General features: G+C 48.6%; 1 protein-coding gene across 1 annotated transcript in view; it reads left to right on the top strand.

Moving 5' to 3' along the window:
* The window catches only part of WNT9A (Wnt family member 9A), a 40,811-nt gene that overhangs the window by 9,760 nt on the left and 3,201 nt on the right, over positions 1-27,850 (top strand). Inside the window, exons 2-3 of the mRNA XM_063301911.1 lie at positions 21,719-21,978; positions 24,112-24,374. Coding sequence (XP_063157981.1) covers positions 21,719-21,978; positions 24,112-24,374 — 523 coding nt within the window. The remainder of the gene's footprint in view (positions 1-21,718; positions 21,979-24,111; positions 24,375-27,850) is intronic.

Here is a 27,850-nt window from a genome sequence, read left to right as displayed (position 1 = left end):
GGTGGAACCGTGCACCCCTAAGTTCCATCACCGAGAAAAAGTGGGAAAATAAATCTGCTGTTTTGGGGCCATGGAAGCTGTGGGAACTGTGGTGAAACACAGGGCTTATGAAATGGCAGTTCATGGCTGGGCATGGAGAAAACCCCTTCAGTTTAAATTTGCGTGGCTGTCATTCGGTGGGAAGCAAGTCAGTGGGAAAGTGGTGGAGGCGAGCTTTGGCGCATGGGACTGGGGTGACCGAGGCCGTCTTTTATATTTATTTCTGCAAAACTGTACACATCCCCTTCAAGTAAGGGCCAGTCCGTGAAATGGGAGGACTATTCCAAACAACGTGGAGGAGTAACAGGCAAACTCAGTTGCCTTGGTTGGGGCATCAAATAAAGTCTGCATATCCCGTCAAAGAAACCAGGGTTTCTCAACCTTGGGTGGACCTCCACTCCCAGAATTCCCCAGCCAGCAGGCTTGAAGATGTGTGGACCTCCACTCCCAGAATTCCCCAGCCAGCAGGCTTGAAGATGTGTGGACCTCCACTCCCAGAATTCCCCAGCCAGCAGGCTTGAAGATGTGTGGACCTCCACTCCCAGAATTCCCCAGCCAGCAGGCTTGAAGATGTGTGGACCTCCACTCCCAGAATTCCCCAGCCAGCAGGCTTGAAGATGTGTGGACCTCCACTCCCAGAATTCCCCAGCCAGCAGGCTTGAAGATGTGTGGACCTCCACTCCCAGAATTCCCCAGCCAGCAGGCTTGAAGATGTGTGGACCTCCACTCCCAGAATTCCCCAGCCAGCAGGTTTTAAGATGTGTGGACCTCAACTTCCAGAATTCCCCAGCCCACATGCTTTAAGATGTGTGGATGCATCCTAACATCATAAGATGCTGGCTGGGGAATTCTGGGAGTTGAGGTCCGCCCATCTTAGAGTTGCCCAGGTTGGGTAACCTTGCTTTACACGATGACAGTAAGTCTAATAAAGAGACTGCCAACGTAGCTTCTTGGGACAGTGAGCTCAACAGGATTGGGGTGCCATGTGAAAGTCCCTTTTCTTGTTCTCCTCAGCTAGCCCTCCATTACCGCAATGGTGGGCCTTGAGCTGTTTATCTATCTATTTATTATTCAGATTTCTATTACCGCCCATCTCCCCCCAAAGACGTCTTCCGCCATTACCCAGATTAAGTGTCCAGCAGACATCTGGAGATGATTGCCCATCTGGATCTTCTTGAAGGCTCAGCCCCCTTCGAACGTAGGGGAATAGGCCCCCATTTCTACTGTCAGAGCAGCAGTCCGACTTTAGGAAGCTGAAGCTGTCTGCTCTTGGAGCCAAGATCCAGCCGAGCGCTCAGTGACTCCCTCCCCGTCCCCACCCCAGATCTTGTGTTTATCTGAAAGAGGAGAAATTTGCCTGTTGCAATGGAAAGGTTCGGCTCCACCAGCAAGAACTATACTTTCAGACCTTGGTTTGGGAGAGGACCTCAGCTGGACGGGCTCTCTTCTCCCCAGGAAGTTCAGCCAGAGAAAATATCAACAGTTCCATTAAAAAGTCTGCTGGTTTTACTAGAGTAAGGAAATAGGCATACCTGGAGGTAGAATGGCTTGAACTGCACAGGAAACATTAACTTGGGAGAACACACGCAGAGCCGGCTCTTCCCCCCCCCCCCCGTACAATCTCCCCAATAAAAAACATTGCGTATGCAGATGGCAAGGAATAAATCAAAACAGCAACTGTGGGGATGCAAACGGAGCCACGGCCGGGCCAAGAAAAAGACTCGTGCCGCAGAACTGGAGACGCGGAGCTTGAAACCGGAGCCGGGAGCGCAATCAGAGCCAAGGATTTGGAGGCTTGCTCTGCTGCCATGAGGAGAGGGCCTACAACTGCGGTCAAACGCAGGCTTTGAAGGCAGGCGGTGCGAGGTTCAGCTCCCGGTCTCTGCAGGCGTTGGGCTCTTGAAGGCCTGGGAACTTCAGAGAGCTGGAGATACCAGAACTTGAATTGTGAGATTGTAGGACTGTAGCACTGGAAGGAAGCAGAAGTCCAGCCATCTGTGGGAGGTGACAGTCCTGCTTGTCTTAAAAGCCATGAGAGATGGAGAACCCGTAACTTCTGCAGGTGGACCATCCCACTGTGGTAACATCTTACGCTCTGGAAGTGATTCCTTACATTGAGAGAAAATCTGGTTAGCTGCAACTTAGGCCCATTGTTTCTGGTTTAAGTATTTATTAATTTAGGAAATGGGGAAGATTCCTTACCGTCTTCTGTACTGCACTGTTTGATGTACCAGAAGAAGAGAATGGATGTAGCTCAGGGTTGAACTATGGAGTCCTTGGTGCTCCCTGAGCTTGGTGGTTGGCTTGCAGACGTTTCATGACCCAACTAGGTAACATCATCAGTGCTGGTGAGGGTGGGCTTTGCTCCCTGTTTGTATACAGTGGCTTGCTCTGCCCGTGGTGGTGGTGTTGTCTCCTTGGTAGTTCCTTGATAGGAACTTGAGAGATCAAGGAACAACCAAGGAGAGAATCATACCCCACCAACACTGTCAGGGCAAGTACTGTATATAAACAGGGAGCAAATCCCACTCCCTTCTAGTACTGAAGATGTTGCCTAGTCAGGCAACGAAATGTCTGCAAGCCAACAACCAAGCTCAGAGAGCACCAAGGACTCCACTGTTTGATGTACCTGAAGGCTGTTATGAGGTCTCCCCCGAGTCTTCTTCCAGACAGAGCATCTGAAGTTCCTTCAGCCTGCCCTCATAAGCATGTTCTAGGTAGCCACCGCAACATCTTCATGGCCCTCCTCTGAGGACATTCTAACCAGTCAAGATCCTTCTGGAGATGTGGTGCCCAGAATCATACATGGTACTCCAGGTTTGCCTGTCATGGATCTTACCAGCCAGTGATTGTGAAGGATAGCCTCTCATGTTCCAAACCAGGCCTTGTGGACCAAGGACGACCTTCTCTAGCAGTGGTCAGTTAAGTGATTCTGAAGTATCATAGATAGGGAGATAACCTCTTATCTCAAAACTGTGCAACTTGCACTTACTCTAGTTAGTCCACTTAGGTTCTGCAAAGTCTTGAAAAAGCTGCCGTGCATGGACTCACATGGTTGGACATGGAATTTCGCACATGGAATTTCTTCTTGCCAATGTATCTAACTTCTCAGCTGCCCTCTACTTTTGTCCCTCGTCTTCACATTTGCCTTTATATTGCTGCTGATGCTGGTTAAGCCTGTGCATAACAATGAATGAGATTCTCTAATTTTGCACCTTCCGAATAAGTCAAGATATAGCTTCTATCATCCTTGACCAGCATGAGGATTGCAATCTGGCTGACCCAGAAACAACCAAGTTGGAGACCATTCCTTGATTAAGATTTAATATGTGCTGAGGAGGATCCAGAGAGACATGGTTCAGAGACATTTGAAAAGGGTGATGCCAGGAGAAATGGAAGGGTAAAATTGATAGTTTCTTTTGCCTGGCATCCAGGCTGCAAAAGCAGGATTCCCAGAAGGTAGCTTTGGTCCCCATCCTCATGCCATGTAGGCATTTGGCAAAAATGCATCTCCTTCCCCAAGCTTGTAACTGTCAATCTTTTAAATAAACCTGATCTTGAATTTGATTTTAATTGTACCGCTTTTAGAGTTACCTCTTGCATTTTTGTTTTGTTGCTGCAAATTGGCTTGGGTGCTTGCTTAAGTAGAAAGGCAGGGTGTAAATTGAATAATAAATGAATTTTTGAAAGCCTTTTGGATGCAGACAAAGTTGTAGAGCAGTGTTCCTCAACCTCGGCAACTTTAAGATGTGTGGACTTCAACTCCCAAAATTCCCCAGCCAGCATGGGGAAACATTGTTGTGGAGCATTGCTTTGGAATATTCTGAAAAATTCAAGATAGGGGCTGATGGGAGACCGTTTCCCTTCCCGCCATCCTGGAAAACAGCGTAGAAATGATTACAGAAAGCTAAGAATCTGTTCAGCCCTTTGCAGAGATGTGCCGTTGGGGAACATGGTTCCCCTCTATGTCTTTTTGGAGATGATTTAGTGGTTTTGAGAAGTGAAGTCACCACGCTGGATCCCAACTTGAAGCCTTGGAAAACTGCTGCATTTTCTCTGGAACAGGATGGTCCGGACGCAGAAGAAAACATTTTTCAGTGTTCTGTTTCCAAGTCACTGAATTTTGCATATCCCTTTTCTGCTGCTCAGATGTGGGATTCACATCCCTGCCACAGATGGATCCCTTAGTGACCCAGCCAGCATAGGTTCCCTATTTGCCCTGAGATTTTCCTAGCTGGAAGCCTGCGAATTATGTAGCTTTGAGGCAGTGCCAAAACTCTATTTTTTATTTTTTAAATTTGCTGATTTGCCAGCTTTGGGGGTGTAGCGCCTCATAAATTTGTTTTCCCACTCTGGCACATTCAAACCTGGCAATCCGCAATCCCCTTGGCACGGGCTGTGTGAAACCCGGGCAGATCCTCTCCCATTTCGGCGGGGGTGGGGGTGGGAACCATCCCTCTCTGAAGCTGTTGACTTCTCAAGGATGGATGGAGACAAGTGAGAACTTGGTGGGAGCAGAAACATTTGGCAAGCGAGGCTGGGTCGGTTTCCGTTCTGGGCACGACAGCTGGTGCGTGGTGGCAAAGTGCAGGAAGGCTCCCAAGTCTGAACTGCTGAAGGGGTGGGGGGGAAGAAACACGGCCCCACAAATCACAGCTTCTTTTTGTCATTTGGCCGTCAAGAGTTCCTAGGTCTTCTGGTGACCTGAGGTCACCTCTGGATCTTGCAGTGAGGGAGGGTTGCAAGAGACTATCTTTCAGTCTAAGCAGGCCACCCAACGTGGAGAGGGAGTGAAGTGGAAGTGGGGGGCTTAGCTTTCAATTGTAGAAACAAGAATTGGGGTTTACTCTTTCCTTGCCCAACACCCAAGTCACTTACTCTCCATTGTTTGGAGAACTGGTGAATCACCTCTTTTTCTACCTTGGAAATGTCCCACCTACCACTCCAGATTCTCCTGCATTTGGAAGGAAGGATGTTTCATGCCAGACCTGTTAGACTCAACCCATCACACCCTCTGTACTACGGAGAGCATACCTTTCCTTTTACAGGTAGTCCTCGTTTAGTGACTGCCTTGTACAACAACCACTCGCAGTTACAACAGGGACAAAAAAGTAACTTTACAATCAGTCCTCATATTTATGACCTTCATGGGTCTGTAAAGCAAAGGAAAGCTGAAGTAAGATCATAAGCACAGTCATGGTTTCACTTAGGGACCGCTTTGCTTAATGGCCAAATTGCTGGTTTCCAGTTGTGATTGCTAAATGGGGACTACCTGTACAACGAATGAAGAAAGAAGGATATGTCAAGATGGGAAAAGTTGTAATTATCATGTTTGGGAAGGATTTCTGTGGTAAAAGTGAATGCACTACCTAGAACCGTGTTTCCCAGCTTTAGCAACTTTGAGACGTGTGGACTTCAACTCCCAGAATTCCCCAGCCACTTTTTAAGCCTTGGCAGAAAGATCTGTCTAGATTTATATGGCAAGGAAAGAAGCCAAGGGTTGAATACAAAATTCTCCAAGATGCAAAGGGAAAGGGGAGGACTGGGATGGCCTGATCTCAAACTGTATTTTGCAGACAACTTGAGAATTCTTGATGGTTATCCACGTGCTTGCCAAGATGTAAAAATCTGCAGCCTCTCCCCTTTTTCACTTACTGTATTAGGCTTGCAAAGGCTTAATTACAAGCATTGCTTGTAATCCAATTTAAAACAAAGCCAAGTGCGCTTCCATAGCAGTGTGCCTTTCTTGGAAAGGTTAAAGCACCCGCATTTCTTGGCCAGTTCAAAGCTACCTTTGTCTCTTTGGCCCCCTTGGATTCTCAAGGCATTTTCCATCAGGAAGAAAATGTCTGGTTGGTGTAAATCACAAGGGCTCGCTTGCTCGAAGTTGAACATGTGGCTTAGCGTGGCGAGCTACAGGCCAAAAACAGCCCTCCCTTGCTGCTTACCTGCTGATTGGTTGGAGTCTAACCCCGTCATCCCCAGCCAGCATAAACCATGGTTTTATAAACCACACTGGCGGTTTCCCATATACTGTGCTAAGTTTAAAAATTGACCCCACATTGTAGCTGAGCAGGATGCAGGAGCCTGACCTCCATGAACTCTGAAATGGCACCTGGGGATGGCTGGACCACCATCAAAAATGGCACAGCTTTGCAACTTTTTAAAAAGTTTGCAATTTGTATACTAATCTCCTCGGTGTGTTTGGGGAACCAGAACTTTGCAGGGGTTGAACAGTGAACAGGCATGGGTTCAAGTCCTGTTCAGCTCTCTTTCGTCAAGTGTTCATAGCCTTCTTCCAAATTTACTAATATCCAGAATTGGCTAGATTTTCCTGTCATTTTTGGAATTAGTGGTCTCCGTCCAAACTGCAGTTGGAGTCTGCCATGTTCTGAAACCAAAATAAGGCTTTTTGTATTTTGTCTTGGCTGGGATTTGCAAAGATCCTTTTAATTTAAGACGATTTGGCCCAGGCTGCTAGACCAGCAATGGCACGAAATAGGATTTTTCTTTTATGTAATCTTCCTCTTCCAGTTTGCCACACCACGACTGAATTTTTTTGTTGCCTGGATCAGAATAATTCAGGATAGTCAGACTGCCTCAGTCCGTTCTCTTGGATCTCTGTTGAAAATCTGAGCAGAAGAACCCTTATATAACTAGGTTTGTTTCCAGTGGCTGCCAGAGGCTGTATATACTGTAGATGGAAAGACTTGGCAGGAGTTTTACTCGTTGTGAAGCCACTGGCTGTTAAAGAAAACCTGATTTAGTAGCCAAGTGGTTGAGCATGGACCAACTCTCTGTTGACTTGGTTGGATTTATTTGTAATAGAAGATCCTGGAAAAAGTTGGTTGAGTTGTAGCCCCGAAAGAGATCATCTCTGCTAACCCCATGCTCAATTCATGATTCCAAACTGAATCATCCCCTAAGACTGCTATGTTACTTCATTTCCACTTCCACTTGAACACGCCCAATGAAGGGGACCCACCCCCCTTTATTAATTCTACTATGGAACTACTGTTGGTATTATAGATTGGAAAGGACTATATAGATCAGGTTCTGGGAGAGGTCCCTAGGGCTTCCCTGGGAGATCACGATTTATTTAAAAAATTATTCCAAATTCGGGCAACTTCCCATTCAAGAGGTAAGTGTCATTCTTTATTTTTAGTTTAAGAACGCTGTCAATGCATAGATACAGGCCTACCGATGAAGCGAACAGAATAATTTGGTAACTTCTGGCCTCTCTTTGAGCCTGGGTGGGCAGGGGGTCCCTGAGATTTGGCCCAGGCTGCTAGACCAGCAATGGCATGAAATATTATTTCAAGGGTTCCTCCAGGGTCAAAGGTTGAGAAAGGCTGATAGGCCATTGAGTTGAGTCCAGCCAGGACTGTTTGTATTAAACCCAGTGAAGTCAATTGATAGAACTTGATTGTCAGATAATTAAAATATCCAAGCAGAGAATGGTGGGAAAGGAAGAGTTTTAGCCATTCCTTGCCAATCATCATCACCATCCGAAACAGAGGCTTCAGCCGGTCTGCTCTCAGCTGGTAGTTGGCAGTTGCTGGCAGACAACAAGTCAGCTGGGCTGCCCGGCCTGTTTTTTGATGTCAAGCAAGGATGAGATGTGTTTTTGTGGCGTCTTGTGTTATGTGTATAAAACTTGCACCACTATGCAAACCCCACTCGGTCACAAGGCAGGCACGTAAAGGAGGGGCTTGAGCAGTGATGTCATTGCAGGGCGGGGCTTGCCGTATTTCGTCCTACTTTTGATGCTCCTGAGTCCAACCCTTGGTTTACTGCAGGAATCAAAGCTTCCCAAAGACTGGCTCTCCAACCTGCTTGAAGGTATCTAAGAGAGGGGACCCACCTCCTGGCTAGGCTGTTGGTTCCACTCTTACACTGTTCTTCCTGTTTGGGAATTTGCCTACCATACAGCTAGAATAGCATTTCTCAACCTCTGCAACTTTAAGATGTGTGGAGTTCAACTCCCAGAATTCTCCAGCCAGCTGAGGTTGAGAAACACTGACCTCGAATGCATGTTGGTAGAACTTTAAGCTGTATGGTATTCTCCAGGCTGGTTCACTTCTGCATCCCTCCCACCCCAGGCCTTTAGCTTCCCTCCCCTCCCCTTATTCCTCCCCTCCCTTTATCCCCTTCCCTTCCCTCTTTTTACCCCTCCCCTTCCCTCATTCTGTGTAAAGACCTGTTGGGACTTGCCTTCTGTGGAACTTGGACGGTATGTCGAGTCCGGTGAGAGATGGGGTGCATTAAGAGGCTTCCCCTTATGAGCCAAGCATCCCTTGCTGGTGACCAGGATTGCCTCAACTCATCTTTATCAAACTGTGGGGACCAGACCCTACCCTCAGGCAGGGTTGTATAACTCTGCAGAACACTAGAAAAGGGTGATGGTGGCTGGGTTGCAGAAATGCTTAGACTTGGCTTCTGGCATGGTGTTGCATGGAAATTGGTTGTAATGCAGTGTGTTGCGTCATCCCCAGGAAGCAAGTATTGATGAATCTGCTGTTTAATGTCTATAAACCACTGGATCATCCAGACTGTCCCTTCTGGCCCACAGTCAGTTAGAGAGGAGATATCTTGGATTTTTCTTGAGGCCCCCTTGAGGTTTGAGGGGCTGAACCTCTATTTGTCTAGCGAAAGCATCTGCCTCACCACTGAAGTATCATTCCTCTTATGAGATAAGGATGGCGAACTGGCTAGATTATAGTTGAAGGCTAGCCTAGGAAATAATAGTAACTAGGCGACCCGTGCCCCGCTGGGTCATCGCTTCAGCGGTATTTCCTTACCGGATTCCTCAATGCCTTCAGCAATGGCAGTGCTTCTAATGTACTGGAAAAGTTCTTTAAAATTCAGGGAGACATTCCGATTACTGCCTTGAAAGTAGCCCACGTTGAACTGTATAGCCCAGTCAAACATCAGGAGTTGACCACAGGAAGTGTTTGATGACATTTTGTATTATGTCATAACACGTTTTATAAAATTTGTCAAATTTCTATTCTATGGGAGCCATGGGTCCCGGATTTGGGACGCATTCTGTAAGTTAGCCCATTTGAGGTACCTCGGTTCAAAAACTGTTGGCCTATGATGCCCCGTTTCGCCCAGTTAAAGGTTACAAAGTATCAAACAGACACAAGAGTTTTAATAAGGTCTAGTTAATAATAGTAGTAGTAAACAACCATCTTGAAAGAAGGCAATGGGCTATCACTTCTGTAGTCTTGCCAAGAAAAGTATGCAGACATCCATTTGACCACCAGGAGTTCAGCTTAATCCAAAGGTTAAACTTTGCACGTACTTATGCAGAGGAAATAATAATTTATAGCAAGTACTTTGAAGGGAAGAATTCCTCTTTGTAAAAAAGCTTAATGTTATGTCTGGATTATCTTTGTTAGGACCGCAGAGTTCACTGGTGGAATTCCAGAACAATCTTCTTCTGATCCTTCTCCAACTCTTTCCACTGTTAACAGACTTTCTGCTCCCTCCTCAACGGCCTCTAAACCCTTTTCATTGGCCGTCTTCGCACCCAGACTGAATCGTGGCTTGTTAAACACCCATCACAGCCTAGTTTCATGACCTATGGAGTAGGGAGGGCCAAAAAGACAAGAAGGTGGAAATGGCATTGCAATGGAAGTCCTGCCTCTTTTGTTCATGTCGCTACGTGGGGTGGCTCTGGCATCATGATGTCACTTCCGACATCTTGCCTTTTTTGACCTCCACCTGTGGGTGCCACTGACCTGGTTCCCATAGAATGCTGAGGCATAACTTGTGGTTTACAAATCATAAAGTCTGGATTCCCGTCGAAATCCATACAATCCACCCAAAGCTTGGTGTAATATGTGAATGGTCATTTCAGCTGACATTGTTCAGGCACCTGGAAATACAGGTGGTCCTCGTTTAGCGACCCCAACTGGGACCGGCAACTCAGTTGTTAAGTGTCATGCGCTGCCTATCTCTGAATAACGTTCAGACACTGGTTTGCGAATCAGGCTCTGGTTTATTGCAGGGCAGGTACAGCGTTGGTAGAAAAAAGCTGAGAGTGACAGGAGCGCGCCGGTGCGGGGTTTAAATACCCCGCGCCGGTCAGCGCCCCCTCGCTCACGGTCACGTCACCCCCCTTTTGTCCCATGCGTTGCCCTGCCGGTGGGTGAGGGTTTCCGGGATCGCCCATCATCAGGTTTCCATTCCTCTGCTGATTGCTTTCAGCTGGGCGATCCCCGTTGTATTGCCGCTGATGGTTTGGGTGGCTCCGTGATTCATTTGGCTATTGTTTGTTGGCCGTTAGTCGTTGTAGGTTGATGGCTACTTAACTTGTACCCCTTCACCTATTTCCTTGTCATTGTCATGTGTGCCATTGCGCTGATGACTTTAGCTCAACGGCACTCATGACATTAAGTGAAGTGGTCGCTAAGTGAAAGCGTGGCTGTGATTACAATCTGACTTCAGCTTTCCTTTGCTTTGTGAGGATGCTTCACCAAGTTTTATTTATTTATTCAATTTATTTATTATTCAAATTTAATTACCGCCCATCTCCCCCAAAAGAGGGGAAAGTTACTTTTTCATCACTGCTGTAACTGCGAACAGTGACTGAAGGCAGTCGCTGAACTGGGTTATCGGTATTTCTAGCAAAGCAGAAACCCTGCGCAGCCTTGAAAAGTTGTATGCCTTTTTATGCTGAATTGTATGTCTTGGTGAGAGGCCCCTAGATGTGTTAGAATGATATTTCCTGCCACCTCAGCCCAAATATACTGGCTGAGGATGGTAGGGTATTTTATTTATTAATTCATCTATTTAGATTTGAAAGGCCTTCTGTCCCACATATGACGTACAGTTAGTCCTTACTTAACAATCACAACTGGGACTGGAATTTCAGTTGCTAAGCGAAGTGGTCATTAAGCGAATCTGACCCGGTTTTATGACCTTTTTCGCAGCAGTCATTAAGTGAATCACCACGGGTGTTAAGAGAACCACATGGTCATTAAGCGAACCGCGTGGTTTCCCATTGATTTTGCTTGCCAGAAGCTGGCCGGGCAGGTCAAAAATGGTGATCACATGACCACAGGATGCTGTGCCGGTCATAAATGTGAACTGGTCGCCAAGTGCCTAAATTGTGATCACGTGACCGCAGGGATGCAGCAACGGCCGTAAGTGTGAGGACCAGTCATAAGTCAGTTTTTTCAGCACCATTGTAAGTCTGAACTGTCACTAAATGAATGGTTGTTAAGTGAGGACTACCTGTAGTTAAAAGGAGGAAAAGAAAGAATTAAAAAAGGATGTGTACAAAATCGCCAATCGAGTTAGAAAACCCAGGGATTCCCGGCCTGGGAATAAAGCCAAGTGTTGAAAGGGTGGGAGCTGTGTGAAACATCTCTGGGGGATGGTGTTTCAGAGGGCAGGCGCTGCCACACAGAAAGTGTGCTTCCAGGGTCCCATAGATGACATTGTTTAATTCAGGGGACCCAGAATGGCCCCATTGCACCTGATCTTCCTGGATGGGAAGGAACCACTGGAGACAGGTGGTCCCTTAGATAATCAGGCTCCATGTTTTATAGAGGACAGCCAGCACCTTGAATTCCCCCTGAAAGTCAGCCGGCAACCAGTGCAGCTCATGGAGCAGTGAAGACACATGAGCTTGCTGAGATGCCCCCATTCCTGCCCACGCTGCTGCATTTTGGACTAGCTGTAGTGTCTGGGTGGCCTTCACGGGCAGCCCCATGTAGAGTGCATTGCAGTAGTCCAGTGGCAAGGTGACTGGGGCATGAGTGACTGTCTGAAGGGCCTCCTGTTCTAGGACTGGGTGCACAAGATGTACCTCTGCAAAGGCCCTCTTGGTCACAGCTGTCACCTGCTCCCCAAGTGGGAGCTGAGAGTCCAGAAAGACCCCCAGATTGCACATCACTCTTGAATGGGGAAGTGCCACCCCATCCAAGGTCAACACTGGAATATTCCCAGATCTGGTCAGTCCAAACCCCCACAGTCTTGTTCGGGTTGAGCATGAGCCTGTTCCTCCCCATCCAGATCTGAATGTCCTCCAGACCTTGAGTTAGGACATTGAGAGCATTGCTGGATGGCCCAGGATGGAGATATGTAATTGGGTGTCATCAGCATCCTGATGATACCAGACCCAAACTCATGTACCCTTCATGTAGGTGTTAAGGAGGAGCAGTGAGGGTATCTACCCCTGAAGTACCCACAAACAAGCAGTTGGAGACACAATCCCTTCACATGCCCTGGAACCAACCATGGAGGAAGGAGGAGAACCACCATAAAACAGTGCCACGCACCTCCAAGCCCCAGAACTGGTCCAGAAGATGGTTGATGGTATCAAAGCCACTGAGAGATCTTGGAGCACATGGATGGATGCGCCATCCGCATCCTGGCGCTGCCAAAGGTCATCAGTAGGCATGACCAACACTGTCTCCATAGCGTACCTTGCCCTGGCATGGAAGTCACAGTTCCAGCTGGGCACCAGGCCATGGAAAACTGTCCTTAAGGCACCTGGTGAAGAAAAAAATCTTGCCGTCCGAGAGTGGCTTTGTTTGATTTATTTGGACAGGCAGAGTGACAAGGTTGTGATCTTGTCCCCAGTAATGGCTTTTTCTGGCCTGTTGGGGTTGAAGTGAGTGGTTGATTTTCTGACTTGGCTGTTTAAATCTCTGTTAAGTCAACAATCAATGACATTTCAACTGAGGCTGGCTGATGGAGGTTTCCTCCTTGCGTCTTCCTTTTTTCTTCTTTTTAAAATTTTTTAAATCTTTCTTTTTCACTGAGGCTGGGTGGGTGATCTCGGCAGAGAGCAACTGGCCACGTTTGGCCTGTTTGAGTGAGTTTTGCAGAAAGAAAAGCTAAATTCCAGCTGGGGATCACGATTTGAAAAAAAAAAGAAATCAGCTTGTAAGCTAATGATTGCTTTGCACAACTTGCTAAACCCTGAACTCCGTTTGGTTTTTTGGTGCCTTCAAGTCAGTTTTTGACTCCTGGTGACTGCCTGGACTAACCCCTGCAGTTTTCCTGGCAAGGTTTTTCAGAAGTGGTTTGCCATTGCCTCCTTCCTAGGGCTGAGAGAAAGTGACTGGCCCACGGTCACCCAGCTGGCTTCGTGCCTAAGGCGGGACTAGAACTCACGGCCTCCTGGTTTCTAGCCCGGTGCCTTAACCACGACCCCAAACTGGGTCTCTCAAACCCTGTTTTACAGACGCAGTTTCTCTGTCCTCGCTGCATGTTCCACCCACCCAAATAAAGGATATTTTGGTTTAATGTGATGGTCTGATTCACACAGAATGCTATGACCATGACAGAGTTCCACAAACTGCAGGGTCCCATCGCATCTGACCCAGCAGGTTGTGTGAACCCAGCTGGGCTATTAGACACCCTAATGTGAATGGGCTCAGAGTCTGGGGGGATTTTTCCTCCTTGCAGTTCAGAAAGGGTGCACCCGAGGTGGGACTGGTGTGAAGAAAGGCTACCAGGCTGATGAAGAAGTGGGATAACTCCTTTGCAAGGTTACAGCCCAGTTGGGCTTGCTTAGTTAGGGGAGGGGGGCAAGGAGCCGAGAACGGGCTGTATAAAATGCATGGCAAGGAGAAAGTGGGGAGGGGGATCTTTCTCCATGACATTATCTCCAACCAAATTTGCAAGGGTGTAAATATAATGCATCTTCCAGCAGGAATAACGGAATCTCCCGTTCCACCCATGGACGTAGGATGGGAATAGAGGCAAGGAAGAATTGCTTTCAAATTCCTCACTATTTCCTCTGGTAGCGTGTTTGATTTTGGCCATGCCTTAACTTTGGCCCGGAGGAACTGGAGCTGATCTCTGGCCGGATTCAGCTCATCAGCAGCCTGGGTGGGCTGGAGGACAGCAGTGGGCGGAGCTTTAAGGCAGAAGGTCCACCCTGGTTTTGGCTCCAGACAGGAGAAGGGGAGATGGTCCTCACTCTGGCCAGCATGGGGTAGTTTCAGGCACCCTGTTCCTGCCCCCGAATTAGGTCTGTAGCCCAGAGATTCTCCACGCCAGGATGATGACTATCCCAGTGTGTGGCACTTTGGACATGTTACACACCACAAAGAGATGCATATTTTGTTTTGCTTGGTTTCCGCGTGTCAGAGCAGAAGATGAAGCAAGTTCCACAGGGTGATAATCCAGCAGGAGAGCCTGGGAAGGTCAAAATCACGAGAAGTATGTTCTGACGCATTTGCAGTGAATCGACGTCCTTCTGAGTGAAATTACAGGAAATTAAGCTGGAAATCGGAGCGGCTCTGCATTGGCTTGAGTCGGCTGCGGCCATGTGGAACTTCCGCATCTGGCTTGAAGTGGGTTTTTCGCTTGGTCCCCAAAGCAGTGCCTGCCTCAGATGCACTGTGCAAAGTCAGATTTAATGGAAGAAATAGGGACGTATGAATACTAATTCGGGGCCCAACTGGAGCTAAAAGCTCAGGAAATTTTCATCTCTCTGCAAAAAAAACAACCCAAAAAGTTTACCAATTGCCCCAAATTTGTTCCAGTTTGGTTTTGTTCCTTGACAAATGAGTCTGAAATTGAATTTTCCCCCCCAAACAAGCACACATTGCATTCAGTCTCTCTCTAAGAGATGGTCTAAAACTCAGAAATGATAAAGCATCCATTCAGATTGATTCCTTCTTTCCAGTCCCGCAGATTGGGAGTGAAACTCTGTCCCTGCAGCTGTGATGTGTCATTCCCTACGACTCAGGACAGGTGGGCAGTGTTTTGCTGGCCACATTTTAGGATGTGCCAAGGACCATAGTGGGTAAGCTACAATGCAGGGTGGATACAGCTGTATGACACTACAGGTAGTCCTCACTTAATGACCATTTGTTTAGCAATGGTTCAGACTTATGATGGTGCTGGAAAAACCGACTTATGACCAGTCCTCGCGCTTACAGCCATGGCAGCGTCCCCTGTGGTCATGTGATCACACTTTGGCACTTGGCAACCGGTTCGCATTCACGACCATCGCAGCATCCCACGGTCATGGGATCGCCATTTTCCACCTTCCCAGCCAGCTTCCGGCAAGCAAAATCAATGGGGAACCGTGTGATTCGCTTAACAAACCCATGGTTCGCTTAACAACTGCCGCAAAAAAGGTTGTAAAGTTGGGTTGGATTTGCTTAACAACCACTTTGCTTAGCAACTGACATTCTGATCCCAATTGTGGTTGTTAAGTGAGTTCTACCTGGTACAGGCACAGCCAGCATTTTCTGAGTCATTTAATCGTCAGTTTTACAAGGCTTAAAACATTTATTTTCATCCTCAACTCCCATCCCCAAAACATGTTCCCAAATAGGGCAGTTATTTTGGCCCTTTCCTTTTTGGGGGCTACAGCCAAGATGCTGGCAGCTCCTACGTTTTAAAAAACTTTTGTAAACGAGCAAAGTTGGCCAGACCGTCTTCGGAGGTGCATCAAGTATCTTCTGTCCCTGTCTAGAACTGACTTTTGTCTTTTTGCTACCCTCTCCCCCCTAAATTGGGGAGGGGGAGAATGCCCCCTCTTTCTAGCAGGCTTGGCTTCCCGCGCAGCCTGGTTGAAATGTGGGAGCCTTAAGCTGCAAAAGCCGGGTTGCGCTTGCGAGGTGTAAACGATAGCCTTCGAAAAGGCAGCACAGCCAGTAGCAAGACGCCCCATCCATCACGGAGCTGTTTAAAATTAGGAGGTGAAGACTTAAGGCTGTCTGGGGTGTTAGGGAGACTCATGGGCGGCTGGTTCCAAAAGTCAGACGTGTGCGCGCTTTTGCGCAGGCAGGCGGGGGCTGACCAAGACTGACAGGCACACATGGGGGAGCCTTGCAGGGGTCGGGAAGGCTGGCCAACCTGATCCCCCTCCCCACGGTCTTCTGGTTGATCCTTCAGAAGCTTTTGGGAATTGCCGGGGTGAAAATCGGCTTGCTGCAATTGCAAGATTTGCAGATGGGGCTTGGAGGTGGAGGGGGCCAGGTGGGCTTGGGGCATCAAGAGCAACATCGAGCTGGGAAAGGTGCTCAGGGGAGGCTGTATGGCAGCAGCTGGCAAGTTATGGAAGATGCTCCCCGGTGACTCCATATAGAAAAGGATCGCTGCAGCTCAGGGCTGCACTGTGGAGTCCTCGGTGCTCGCTGAGCTTGGTGGTTGGCTTGCAGATGTTTTGTGGCAGGACCAGCCAACATCTTCAGTGCTAGAACGACTCCACAGTGAAAACCGAGTTGACTAATTACTACCCAGGGCTGCTAGGGAGTAGCTGGGGGCCATGAATATAAGGTGACTTGTACTTTGGGTCCTAGTATTGGAATCAGGAAACTTAAGAGTTAGAAGGGACCTTAGAGGTCCTCTGGTCCAGCATCCTGCCCATGCAGGATTTCCAACAGCACCTCTGACAGATGATTATCCAGCCTGTTTTTGACGGCCTCTGGCGATGGAGACCTCCCTGCTTCATGTGGCAGTCTGTTCCACCGGCTCACAGGTCGTGCGGTCAGGAAGTGCCTCCGGATATCCAGCCTGAGCCGCCGCCTCTGGTGTCTCAACCCATCAGTTCTAGCCCTGCCTTCTGGGGAAGAGAGAATGAGTCCACCCCCGCTCTCTGTGACCCCTCTTCAGCTGTTTGAACAGTACGCTACGTATGAGTGATGGCCGGCCAGCCTTTGCCTGCTTCGTGGGTGTGAATTCTCCCAGGCAAAACGCAGCCCAGCGTAAGCCAGATGGTGTGATGGACAGCTGATAGGGCTAGGCAAATGAGCTGTGTTGCAAAGAATTTTGGGGTGGGTGGGTTAGCGTGCAGCGAGCGGTGGGAGGGAAGAAATAAATCTTTGCAAAAATGAAGATGAAGGGTACCAAATTCCTCTTTCTCTGATCCATGCACATTCCACTGATACCACAATTATTCTTTTGTAGGCTGGGGAAATCTCTCCTCTCTGGCCTCCCCCTCACATTTTCAGCCTTGACGGAACGACAGCGGGTGGAGGGCCGATGGAGTTGAGATCATTGTTTGGAACGTGTGCATTGTGGCTTGATCAAATCTCCTTTAAGAGAGCCAGGCGGGAAGGAATTCCAGAGCTAATGAAGTTGTCGTCTGAGTTTCCTGGCTGGAAAGAGGGTCTTCTCCCCATCTTCTACTGCTGGTTTCCCAACTCGGTGCCCTCCAGGGTGTGGACTTCAATTCCCAGAATTCCCCAGCATTCCCCAGCTAGTGCGGCCACAGTTGAGAATTCTGGGGATTGAAGTCCGCACATCTGGAAGGGGCCCGGATAGGGAGAAGTTGGTGTTAGCGAGAGCTTCTTAGAGAGATTATGAAGACATTCTGGATGCTGAATAGAAAGAGATTCTAAAACCTCCTTGCTTAGCAGGGAATGAATGAACTGTGGGCAACATTCTGCTTTTCTTTCATATCTCTTCTCGGATGCAGCCATTGAAGTAGATCTTACTAGCAAAGATGCCTTGAGGAGGTGCAGGTAGATAGATCAGCATTTTCAGGTGGAACAGCAAACATTGCATTACTTTATTTTATTTATTTATTTATTTGATTTCTATAGCTGCCCATCTCAACAAGTGATGAATGCTGTCCTGTTGGCTTTGATGCCGTGAAGCTTCCCCTCTTGGCCATAGTCATTTGGAGAAGTGGTGTGTATATGGGCGTGCGAGTGGAATGGCTGTGAAGTGGCTAGAGAGCTCCGGCTATTTGGTGGTGTAAAAGTTTTGATAAATAAATTTGAGTGTTGTCCAGAGCTGTGGACTGGAGGTTCTCTTAAAGCAGGGGTTGAATGAGGCTGGGTGGACTTGCCTGCCCCCTTCTTGCAATCTTGGAAAGGTTGCTGCGAGCTGTGATTTTCTGGGTGTCAGAAAAGGAAGAAAGATGTGGGAAGTGGACAGAATTCCTTCCGTTCATCAAGTTTTGTGATGTGCCCCAATCCAGCACGTGCAGAAGAACGGAGCCTTGGCGTGCCACTGAGACGCTGCTGTTGGCTCACGCTTGGTTCAAAGCAAGTGACTGTGCTGTCTCTTCCTTTCCTGGAAATCTTTTCCGGAATGGCTGAAGAAGGAAGATAAGGTGTTGGGAGGAAAGGGGAGATCCAAGAAATGGGACACTTCTTGGGGACTGATTGGGTTATAGCTGGGTTTTTTGTTGTCAGAGATTGTAAGCTTGATCAACAGGGTCTGCAGGAAGGGGTCGAAAAAGTCAAGATGGCAGCCGTGATTGCACAATCAAAGTCCTGCCCTTTTAAAATGTTGTATGTAAAAATAGGAACAGGGCTTTGATTGTGCAACTGTGGCCACCATCTTGACTTTTTTAACCCCCTTCTAGAGACACCCCTGAGATGGATGAGGTGCGGTACTAGTTCCCATTGTAAGCCAAAACAAGGAAAACAGGACAAATGACTCATTCATGAGACAGAACTGACTTACACTTCTTATTATGATTGTTGTTTGCTGTTGCTTTTTCTTTGTTTAATGGTTAAGTCTGTTAGAGCTTTCCTCGTGGTCTCCCATCCGAATACTAATGAGACCCTGCTTAGCTTTTCTGAGATTAGTAAGGTCAGCTAGGTGCTGTTACCTATAGGGATGGGGGGTTGTATGTTTGTGTGCCCCTTGGAGTCAGTTTTGACTCTCGACAAAGTCCCAGCAGTTTTCTTGGCAAGGTTTTGGAAGTGGTTTGCCTGGCCTCCTCCTTCCTAGGGCTGAGAGAGAGGGATTGGCCCAAAGTCCCCCAGCTGACTCCATGCCTAAAGCAGGACTCGAACTCAGGGTCTCTTAAATTCTAATCCGGCACCTTGAACCACTACACCAAACTGGCTCTCACTGTTATCTATCTACTTCAGCCTTTCTCAACTTTTTGACCTTGGGGGAACCCTTGAAATATTTTTTTCAGGCCTCGGGGAACCCCTGCACGTACCTCTTTAATGTGACGTTGCCTGCATTTGAAATAATTTTTTAAATAAATCATGATAGTGATTCTTGTGGAACCCTAGGGTTCTATGTCACCCTGGTTGAGAAACCCTGATCTGCTTACATATCTGTCTGTGTGTCAGTTTCCCTCTTTTCTTTCTATCTATCTATCTATCTATCTATCTATCTATCTATCTATCTATCTATCTATCTATCTATCTATCTATCATCTCCCCTCCATCAATCACTGGTGTAAAGACTATTGTTAGCCCATGAGCTTCTGAGTGAGCAGAGTCCCTATTTTACCCTTGGCCTTCTCTCTTCCCAGAAATACGAACGGCACAGCTCTTTGGGCAAAGCACTGGAAAGCAGGCTTAGGAGAGGCCAAACGTATAGACCTTTTACTAGATGGGCTGAGAAGGCAAATCTTGCCGACAAAATTCAGAAAAATCTGTGTGGCTTGCCGCCGACCCGCTTGTTTTTCTAACGTTGCAAGCCGGTGTTGAAATAGGATGGAATGAATTTAAGGCGGGGTGGTGGCCAGGGATGAAAAACCCAGAAACTTGAGAGACGTGTCCATCCCTTGAGCCAAGCTACGCTGCTGGTCTAGCGTGGGTCTTGCCCTTACACACAGCTGTTATCTGCAGGAATCCTTGGGTGGGAAGCGCCGGCTGGATCACGCCCAGAGGTTCAGGGGAAAACTATTGTCCTTGGCTGGCATTTTGGCTGGAGAGTCCAGACCACCATTGTGCCAAAGTTGGGGAGAAGAGCAACCTCTGTGACCTCAGATGATCCCTTGTTCTTCCTCTCTCATTCCTTCTCTCAGTTGTGTAAAAGGAGGCCAAAGGCCAAAGCCATCCCAGACTGAAATCTTAAGCTATGGACCAGCGTTTGGGTTAAGAGCCTCAGAACTGCCCTGCAGGATGAGGCCATCTGCTCAGCTCATCCAGCACGCTGGTCCCCCAGTGGCCAATGGGATGTGTCTGGGAAGCTCATAAATGCGAACTGGAGAGAAATGCCTCTTTCTCTTGCCTTTTTGGAGCCAACGGTATTTAAATCACGTGGCCAAGAATCCAGGAGGTCAACGCAGCCATCAGCATCAGCTTGCTTCTCCAGGAATCTGTCCAGTCCCCTTCTTGAGGTCACCTAGATGGGTTGCCGTTGCTGCAATGGGTGGCTTGGGACCTGGGTGTCTTCAAGACCACTTGCTTGTCTGCCCATCGCAAAGGCCGGGGTCCTTCCAGGTCTGCCCCCCTGGGAATGCCTTGAACAGACCCCCTTCTTCAGCACAGCATCCCCCTGAGATCAGACTGATCCCAACTCTGTTGGGTTTTAGAAAAGCCATTAAGGCTCCTTCCAACAGGTGTTATGGGCTGATATGGCAGGGTCCACCCACAGGGAGAAAACACTTGTCCGGTTGGCTTTGAGTGTTCCTTGGTGTGTGGAGATGTTATTGGGGTGGGGTTGGATTGGCGCTCGTCAACCCCGTTGCTTTTTTTTCTGCAATTCTGCATCGTTTCGCTTTCGCCCTCTTTCTGGACCACAAACAAGGGAGCCGCTCAGGATTCGCAGCGATTGCAGTGGCATATATAGGCCGGGAAACAAACCGGTGGCCTTTCCGTCTCTGGTTCAACCTTCTGAAAAAGAGACACGGCTGTTCACGGACACCCTTTTTTCGTAAAGCCATCGGGCCTCGTCTGTCGAGGCCCACCAAGCTGTTGCCTGCAGAACAGCAAACAAACCTACTGTGTGCAGGAATTGTCTTCCTTTTGGGCAATGGAGTGCCTTGTGACTCATGGATCCTGCCCTGGCCGGCGGTTGGACTAGATCTCGGTGGTCCCTTCCAACTCCGTGATCTTGTATGGGTCAGCTGGTGGTAGCCCTCTGAATCGAAGGCTTTTCCATTCTGATTCCCTGCCCTTCACTGGCATGGTCTCCTTGTATATTTAGCCCAAGACTATCCTGCAACGAAGGAAGGCTGGGGGGAGCCTTCATGCTGTTGTGCCTTTCTTCCATCTGAGTTTCTGGCTTTTTAGGGTTGGATTTTTCTTGTTTTGGCACAAAGGGCCATTTCTGGGTTTCCCCCCAGGGAAACCGACCCAAGTTCTGATACAGTTACATTTTTACTGACTCTCTGCCCACCCGTCCCCTGACTGGAAGGTCCAGGTAGCCAAGCCAGGAAAACTGGTGAGTCTTCCCAGTGGGAACCTCTCCAGGGTTACCGCTTGACCTCTGTGCGGCCCCGTGGGACGTAGAGTGGTGTGCAAGACCCTGGCTTCCTTGCACGCCTGTGTGCAAGAGGAGAGCGAGGCCATAACAGATGCAAGGCGGGAGCGCCAAGCGAAATTTCCCCCGTGGGGTTTTCATTTGCTTGCCTAGAAAGCTGCCTTGGCCAGACGGCGTCTGCTCGGTAAGAGCAGAAAGGGGTTTTATTTAATATCATCGTTGCTGACATAGATTACTTGTACAACCCATTTCCCCTGGCTGCTGCTACCAAATGCTGCCAGCGATGCACACTTAATACTGACCGGGTCCTTGCCCTCTTTTTGGAAGTGCAGAATTTCCACCTGCCAATTCCAAGAAGCGCCCAACGTCACGACCACCTTCCCTATTGGCTAAGAAGGGGGTAGTGGGTGTGGCTTGGGCACTGCAGCCAATCACTACTTGGGACCGGTTTTCTACCTGCTAAGTCAATGTTTCCCAACCGTGGCAATTTGAAGACGGGTGGACTTCAACTCCCAGAATTCCCCAGCCAGCCGTGCTCTTCCGATGACTCATCCCACCTCCTTTCTCTCGCCAGGTTGACGGGGAATGAGCCACTGACCATCCTCCCTCTCACCTCAGAAATGGAGGAAGCCGCTATGAAGGCCCATTACAAAGTCTGTGACCGCCTGAAGCTGGAGAAGAAGCAACGCAGGATGTGCCGGAGGGACCCGGGCGTGGCTGAGACCCTCATGGAGGCCATTAGCATGAGTGCCCTGGAATGCCAGTATCAGTTCCGCTTTGAGAGGTGGAATTGCACCCTTGAGGGACGCTACAGGGCCAGCCTGCTGAAGAGAGGTGAGTGAAGAAGGAGTAGCAGCCAAGCATCCACAGCAGCGTTTCTCAGCCTTGGCCGCTTTAAGACGTGTGGACTTCAACTCCCAGAATTCCCCAGCCAGCATGGCTGGCTGGGGAATTCTGGGAGCTGAAGTCCACACGTCTTAAAGCGGCCAAGGCTGAGAATCACTGGTCTACCGGGAGAGTTGGAAGATTCCACAAGAACATGCAGAATTTGAGCCTTCGTTGCTATGGAGCCGGCTGAGATCTGGAGATGGACCATAATCATGCAGAATAAGGCAGCTCTGTTGACATCAGCGGTTGTAGTGGGTCAAGGGAATGGCCTTGAGGGACAGGAGGAACAGCCGCTACCGAGGCAGTTGTCAGGTAAGAGAAATCGGAGTCTGGGCCAGACCTGTAATATGAGAAAGTGACTCAGACTCCCAGGGAAATAGGGAGGGTGCCTTCTGAGATGTTTTCTCCACCTCCGTTCCTCCTCTGGGCTGAGATGTCTCTTATCAGACCATTGTCTAGGCTGGTGTTCCTCAACTTCAGCAACGTTAAGACGTGTGGACTTCACCTCTGTAGTTCTCTTGAAGATGATGAGAGGGAGTGGGGAAACACATCCAGACTTGGAAGATTCTCTCACTGTATCTGTATTATAAAAGCAATATTGGCCTGCATGACTTTGGTTTCCTAGTCCAGTCTACCTTGAAGGGCTGGTGGTCACCCTCTGCCTGGGGGGATGGGCACATTGGACAGTGAGCTCTCTGAATGCATCCCGTTGAGGAGGGGGACTAATTAGAGGACCCATGAAGGCTCAGAAGCTTCAGAGAAGCTGCCAGCCCTTTGAGGTAGTCCGGACGGGAAACCAAACCCATGAGTACAAATACTTTTATTATAGTCTTAGTACCTTTACGGGAGCGTTACAGTAACAGCATCTTGCAAGTCTGAAACTGCTCCTCCCTTCCCTTGCCTTTACTTTCCAGAGAACTAGGGAGGGTCCCTTCTGAGATGCTTTCTCCACTTCCATTCCTTCTGTGGGCTCAGCTGCCTCTTATCAGACCATTGTCTCAGCCAATGTTTCTCAACCTCAGCAACTTTAAGACCTGTGGACTTCAACTCCCAGAACTCCCATAGCTGGCTGGGGAATTCTGGGAGTTGAAGTCCACCCGTCTTAAAGTTACTGAGGTTGAGAAACACTGGTCTAGGCCGCGTCTCTTCCTCCTGTCTCCCAAGGTTATTCTCACATCCACTTACAGAAGGGCAGATGGGCCTAGAGGTCTACAGAAAGATCTTAGCGTCCATCTTCTTCAAACATGCCTGGGACTACAATTCCCCACAACTCCTAAGCTGAGAGTCATAGCTCAACATATTTGGAAGGTGTCAGATTGGGGAAAATTGCTTTGAGTGTGCAGATTTTCTGGGCCAAACGGGGCAGAAGGGCAAAAACGCTGTTGGATTTCATTAACGCGTCAATACTGTCGGGGAGCACCCCTCCCTTGGCGGTGGTGGGCAGCTGCTGATGGTGTCTCTCTGCTCGCCTCCTTCTGTGCCCTTTTTGGTGTAGAGATGAGCTTGCGCCACCTTTGTCTAGGCCGATGACGACGATGACAGGTTTATAGAGCAGAATCATCCTGGCAAAGAGGGAGGGTGATTTTTGGCTGCGCTAGCTGGAAATTCCTGCCATTGCAATCGGGACGCATCTGGTGTTTGGGGAAGGATGGGGCAGTCCTGGGAATCTGCTTCTGTAGCTTCAGGTGTATGAGGGGGCACGTGATGAGAGATGGGCACACCAGAGGCGTTAAAGATAATTATAAAAGTAATGCAATGCAAGGAAATTCATATTTGCCTGATTCCTGTCTGCTAACCCCTGGGTGAATCAGCAAAGCACACTAGCTCTGCTTTTCAGCCCCCGTTTCAGCAAACCCTCGTTTGGCTTCCGGTTTCCAAGCATGTTCCTCCAGCGATAAAGGCTAGAAACCTGCATCTAGATTTAAAACCAGGCAGAGATGCCTCATGGACCAGATCATGAGCCAGATGCGCATTCCTTATTTCCTTGCAGCTGAGGATCGTCCTACACGGGCATCCCTTGGGACTTAAAGGGGGTTCAACTCCACGTAGCACTAACAGCGTGGCCGTCTTCCTCCGCAGGGTTTAAGGAAACCGCCTTCCTTTACGCCATCTCTTCAGCGGGGCTGACCCATGCGATGGCCAAGGCCTGCAGCGCCGGGCGCATGGAGCGCTGCACTTGCGACGAGGCCCCCGACCTGGAGAACCGCGAAGCTTGGCAGTGGGGCGGATGCGGGGACAATCTCAAGTACAGCAACAAGTTTGTCAAAGAGTTCCTGGGGAAGAAGTCGAACAAGGACCTGCGAGCCAGGGTGGACTTCCACAACAACCTGGTTGGAATGAAGGTGAGTGCTCGCTGCCGTTGTAGGACCTAGCTGTGGAGGATGGGCCCTTGAGGCGAGAGCGGAGCAACCAGGAGAGAGGGAATGGCAATTCCCGGTCGTCTCCACCGGGAATGGTACGAGCTGGAACATTTGGAAGGCATCAGATGGGGGAAGCAAGCTCAGGGGACAAGGACCCTGGGATTGGAGAAGATGGCCGGGGCCACCAAAAATCCAGTCTGCAAAAAGGGTGGCCAGCACCCAGCTATGACGAAACAGCAGGAGAAAGGAATGTTGGGACGCATGGACATGTATGGCTAGATTCTTTATACAGCTAATCTCCATCATTGATTGATTGATTGATTGATTGATTGATTGATTACGTGCCATCAGGTCAGTGTTGACTCTTACCAACGGCATAGGTAGACCTTCTCCAGGACAATCTGTCCCAACCTGGTCCTTCAGGTCTTCTAATGATACAACTTTGGCTACTGTAATCAAGCCCATCCACCTTCTGCTGGTCCTCCTCTTCTGCTCTTTCCTTCCACCTTTCCCAGCATCAGAGCCTTCTCCAGAGAGCTGGGTCTTTGCATAATGTGTCCAGAGTAGGATAATTTGAGCCTGGTCCTTTGTGCCTCGAGTGAGAAATCTTCCTCATCCCTGCAATAAATATTATTGCAGTAAAATATCTGCAGTGAAAATCATTGTCCATCTGAACCTTGCCCTTGGCTTTCCAACCACAGTTTGAGTGTGGCTTGAGTTTCTAAAGAGAGATTTCCTGCGGCAACCTGGTGTGATGGTGGGATCGGGGCACAGTTGAGGGCACCAGGCTGGAAGCCTTTTCGTTCTGGGTTGGCTTTGCCCATCTTCAGAATTAGGCCATCGCATTCGGCCACTTCTGTTCCATGGCAGATGGAAGTCTCAGCTTTGAGGTGGCGTCTTCCATTGCAAAGGAATTAATAAACCTTATTATAGCTGTACTGTTCCCTATGCACTGTTTTTCTTAAAAACCAGAGATTGCTTGCTGTTGGGCACTTCAGATCTTTTTTCCCCAAGCACCAGCTTGGGGATTTCTCAGCAATATGGAAGATAATTTGTGCAAATGCTGCCCACCATTTGGTAAGTCTCTTGATACTTGCTAGATAGCTTCCTGTCCCCAGGCTTTTGAATTAACCAGCAAGAAAGAAAACTGTTTTGTTCCTCCTGGACAAGATTTATTTCTGCTGTCTGAGCTATGCGATGATAAATCCTCCAGTGCCAACTTTTCCCTGTACCCATTAACAAAATGCTGCAGGAAACTTCTGGATGGGGTCCTGCACTTCTCGGTGGATTTTTGCACATTCTTGCTCCGGGGTGGCAAGCTGGCAGCAAGGGCATTGACCCCCACCTGTTTATGGTATGAATTGAATGCCGGGGCCAGGACCAACTTGCCTGGCATGAAAAGAGGTAATCAGTTAGGACGGCTCCTCCAAAATCTTTTTTTGCTTTACGGGTTCCACAGTGGGGGGCGGGGAGCTTTGGAATATGGACCTGATTCGGAAAGCAATTTTGCCTCCTACCCTTTCCATCTGAGCAGTCTGGGGTAGGGTCCTGGTGGAGGGAGAAAAAGGGGTTAGAGGGCAGGAAGAATGAGAAATGGAGACCTTTTCCTCCAGTGTCTCGGTGGATATGAAATGTATTGTTTTCTATTCTGCTCCTGGTTTTCTGCTTAGGATTCCCTCTTTTTCCCAGTTCCCCCCGTCTCGATTGCATTCTCCATTTGTATCCTGTTAATGAAAAGTCAAGAGCATGAGCCCTCTTGATTCGTTCTGCCAGGCCTGAGTTTAAGAGAAGTTTTAATTAAAAAGGAGAGAGCCTCCCTCCAGGGTTTCTCATAAGCCTCATTAAACACAACTTTCTAACTGCATCTCTCAGGAGCGTTGCTAAGTTCCTTAATCCCTGGAACAGCAGAGTCCCCACTGGAGCAATGTCGGAAGAGTCTGGGAGCTTCTGGAAAAAGATGCTGTTCTTGAGTGCAAATTAAGATCCAGGCTTGGCATCTCTCTGCGTTCCCTTTTCTCGTTTCCCTGTTGTTTAGTTTCTGATGAAGGTGATCGTGGTTGGAATACTGGTGATCCATTATTAAATACAGGTAGTCCTTGTTTATCAACCATTCATTTAGTGACAGTTCAGACTTACAACGGGGCTGGAAAAACAGACTTATGACCAGTCCTCACACTTACAACCGTTGCAGCTTCCCCGCAGTCACATGATCACGACTTGGACACGTGGCCACCGGTTCACATTTATGACCGTTGCAGCATCCCATGGTCATGTGATTGCTATTTTTGATCTTCCCGGACGGTTTCTGGCAAGCAGAATCAATGGGGAACCGCTGGATTTGCTTAATGACCACGTGGTTTGCTTAATGCCCGTGGTGGTTCACTTAACCACCACTGCAAAAAAGGTCATAAAATTGGGTCATATTTGCTTAATGACCGCTTTGCTTAGCAACCAGAATTCCGGTCTCGATTGTGGTCATTAAGCAAGGACTACCTGTAGGGGGGATCCCTGGATTAGGTTGTAAGTGAGGACAATTCTGTCCTTTGCTACGGATCTGGAAATTACAGGCAGGGGTCGAGCCCACGCAAACTGTCTGTTTTGAACCCTGACTTTTCCAGAGTCTCTCAGAGAGAGGCAAATCTCCTGTCTGAAACTCCAAGAAACATTGAATGCACAGTGGCTGTTTGTGCATGGACTGCAGAGCTGGGACGTTTTTCGCCCATGGCTGCACCAATTCTTGGGGCTCAGCTTGCATAGAACACATGGATCTGCTCCTCCAAGTCCAAAGACAGTCTGCATTACAGGTGGTCCTCACTTAATGACCACAATTGGAACAGGCATTTCAGTCGGTAAGTGAGGCGGTCATTAAGTGAATCTGACCCAATTTTACGACATTTTTTGTGGCAGTTGTTAAGCCGATCACTGTGGTCGTTAAGCGAACCATGTGGTTGTTAAGCGAATCGAAGTCAGTGGTTCCCCATTGATTTTGCTTGTTGGAAGCTGGCTGGGAAGGTTGAAAAGACCTTCCAGTGGAGATCATGTGACCGTGGGGGATGCTCCGACAGTCACGTGAGGACCAGCTGTAAGTCGGTTTTACAGCACCATCGTAAGTCCGAACTGTCACCAAATGGATGGTCATTAAGCGAGGACTACCTGTATGGCTGTTTTTATACAAACCCATGATCTTCAGTCAGCTTATATTCATAGCAACGTGGTTAAAATCCACTTTGCTCTTTTAAGACGACGACAACCAATGTTTGGAGACAGTTTGGGTTCACACCACCTGCTTAATCGAGGTCAGGGACAAACCAAGGGGTGGGCTTTACACCCATGCAAAGCTTGGTTAATTTTACCTGTTGTTGTATTCAGTGCATGGCATGAGCAAACCCTCCTGGCTTAGATTACGTTTTGATTATGCGCCAACAAGTCTTTTTCGACGGCGAGCAACCACATAGATG

Source organism: Candoia aspera, chromosome 4 (genome assembly GCF_035149785.1).
Source record: "Candoia aspera isolate rCanAsp1 chromosome 4, rCanAsp1.hap2, whole genome shotgun sequence".
Classification (NCBI taxonomy): domain Eukaryota; kingdom Metazoa; phylum Chordata; class Lepidosauria; order Squamata; family Boidae; genus Candoia; species Candoia aspera.
Note: the sequence above shows the minus strand (reverse complement) of the source record. Positions and strands in the feature narration are given on the sequence as shown.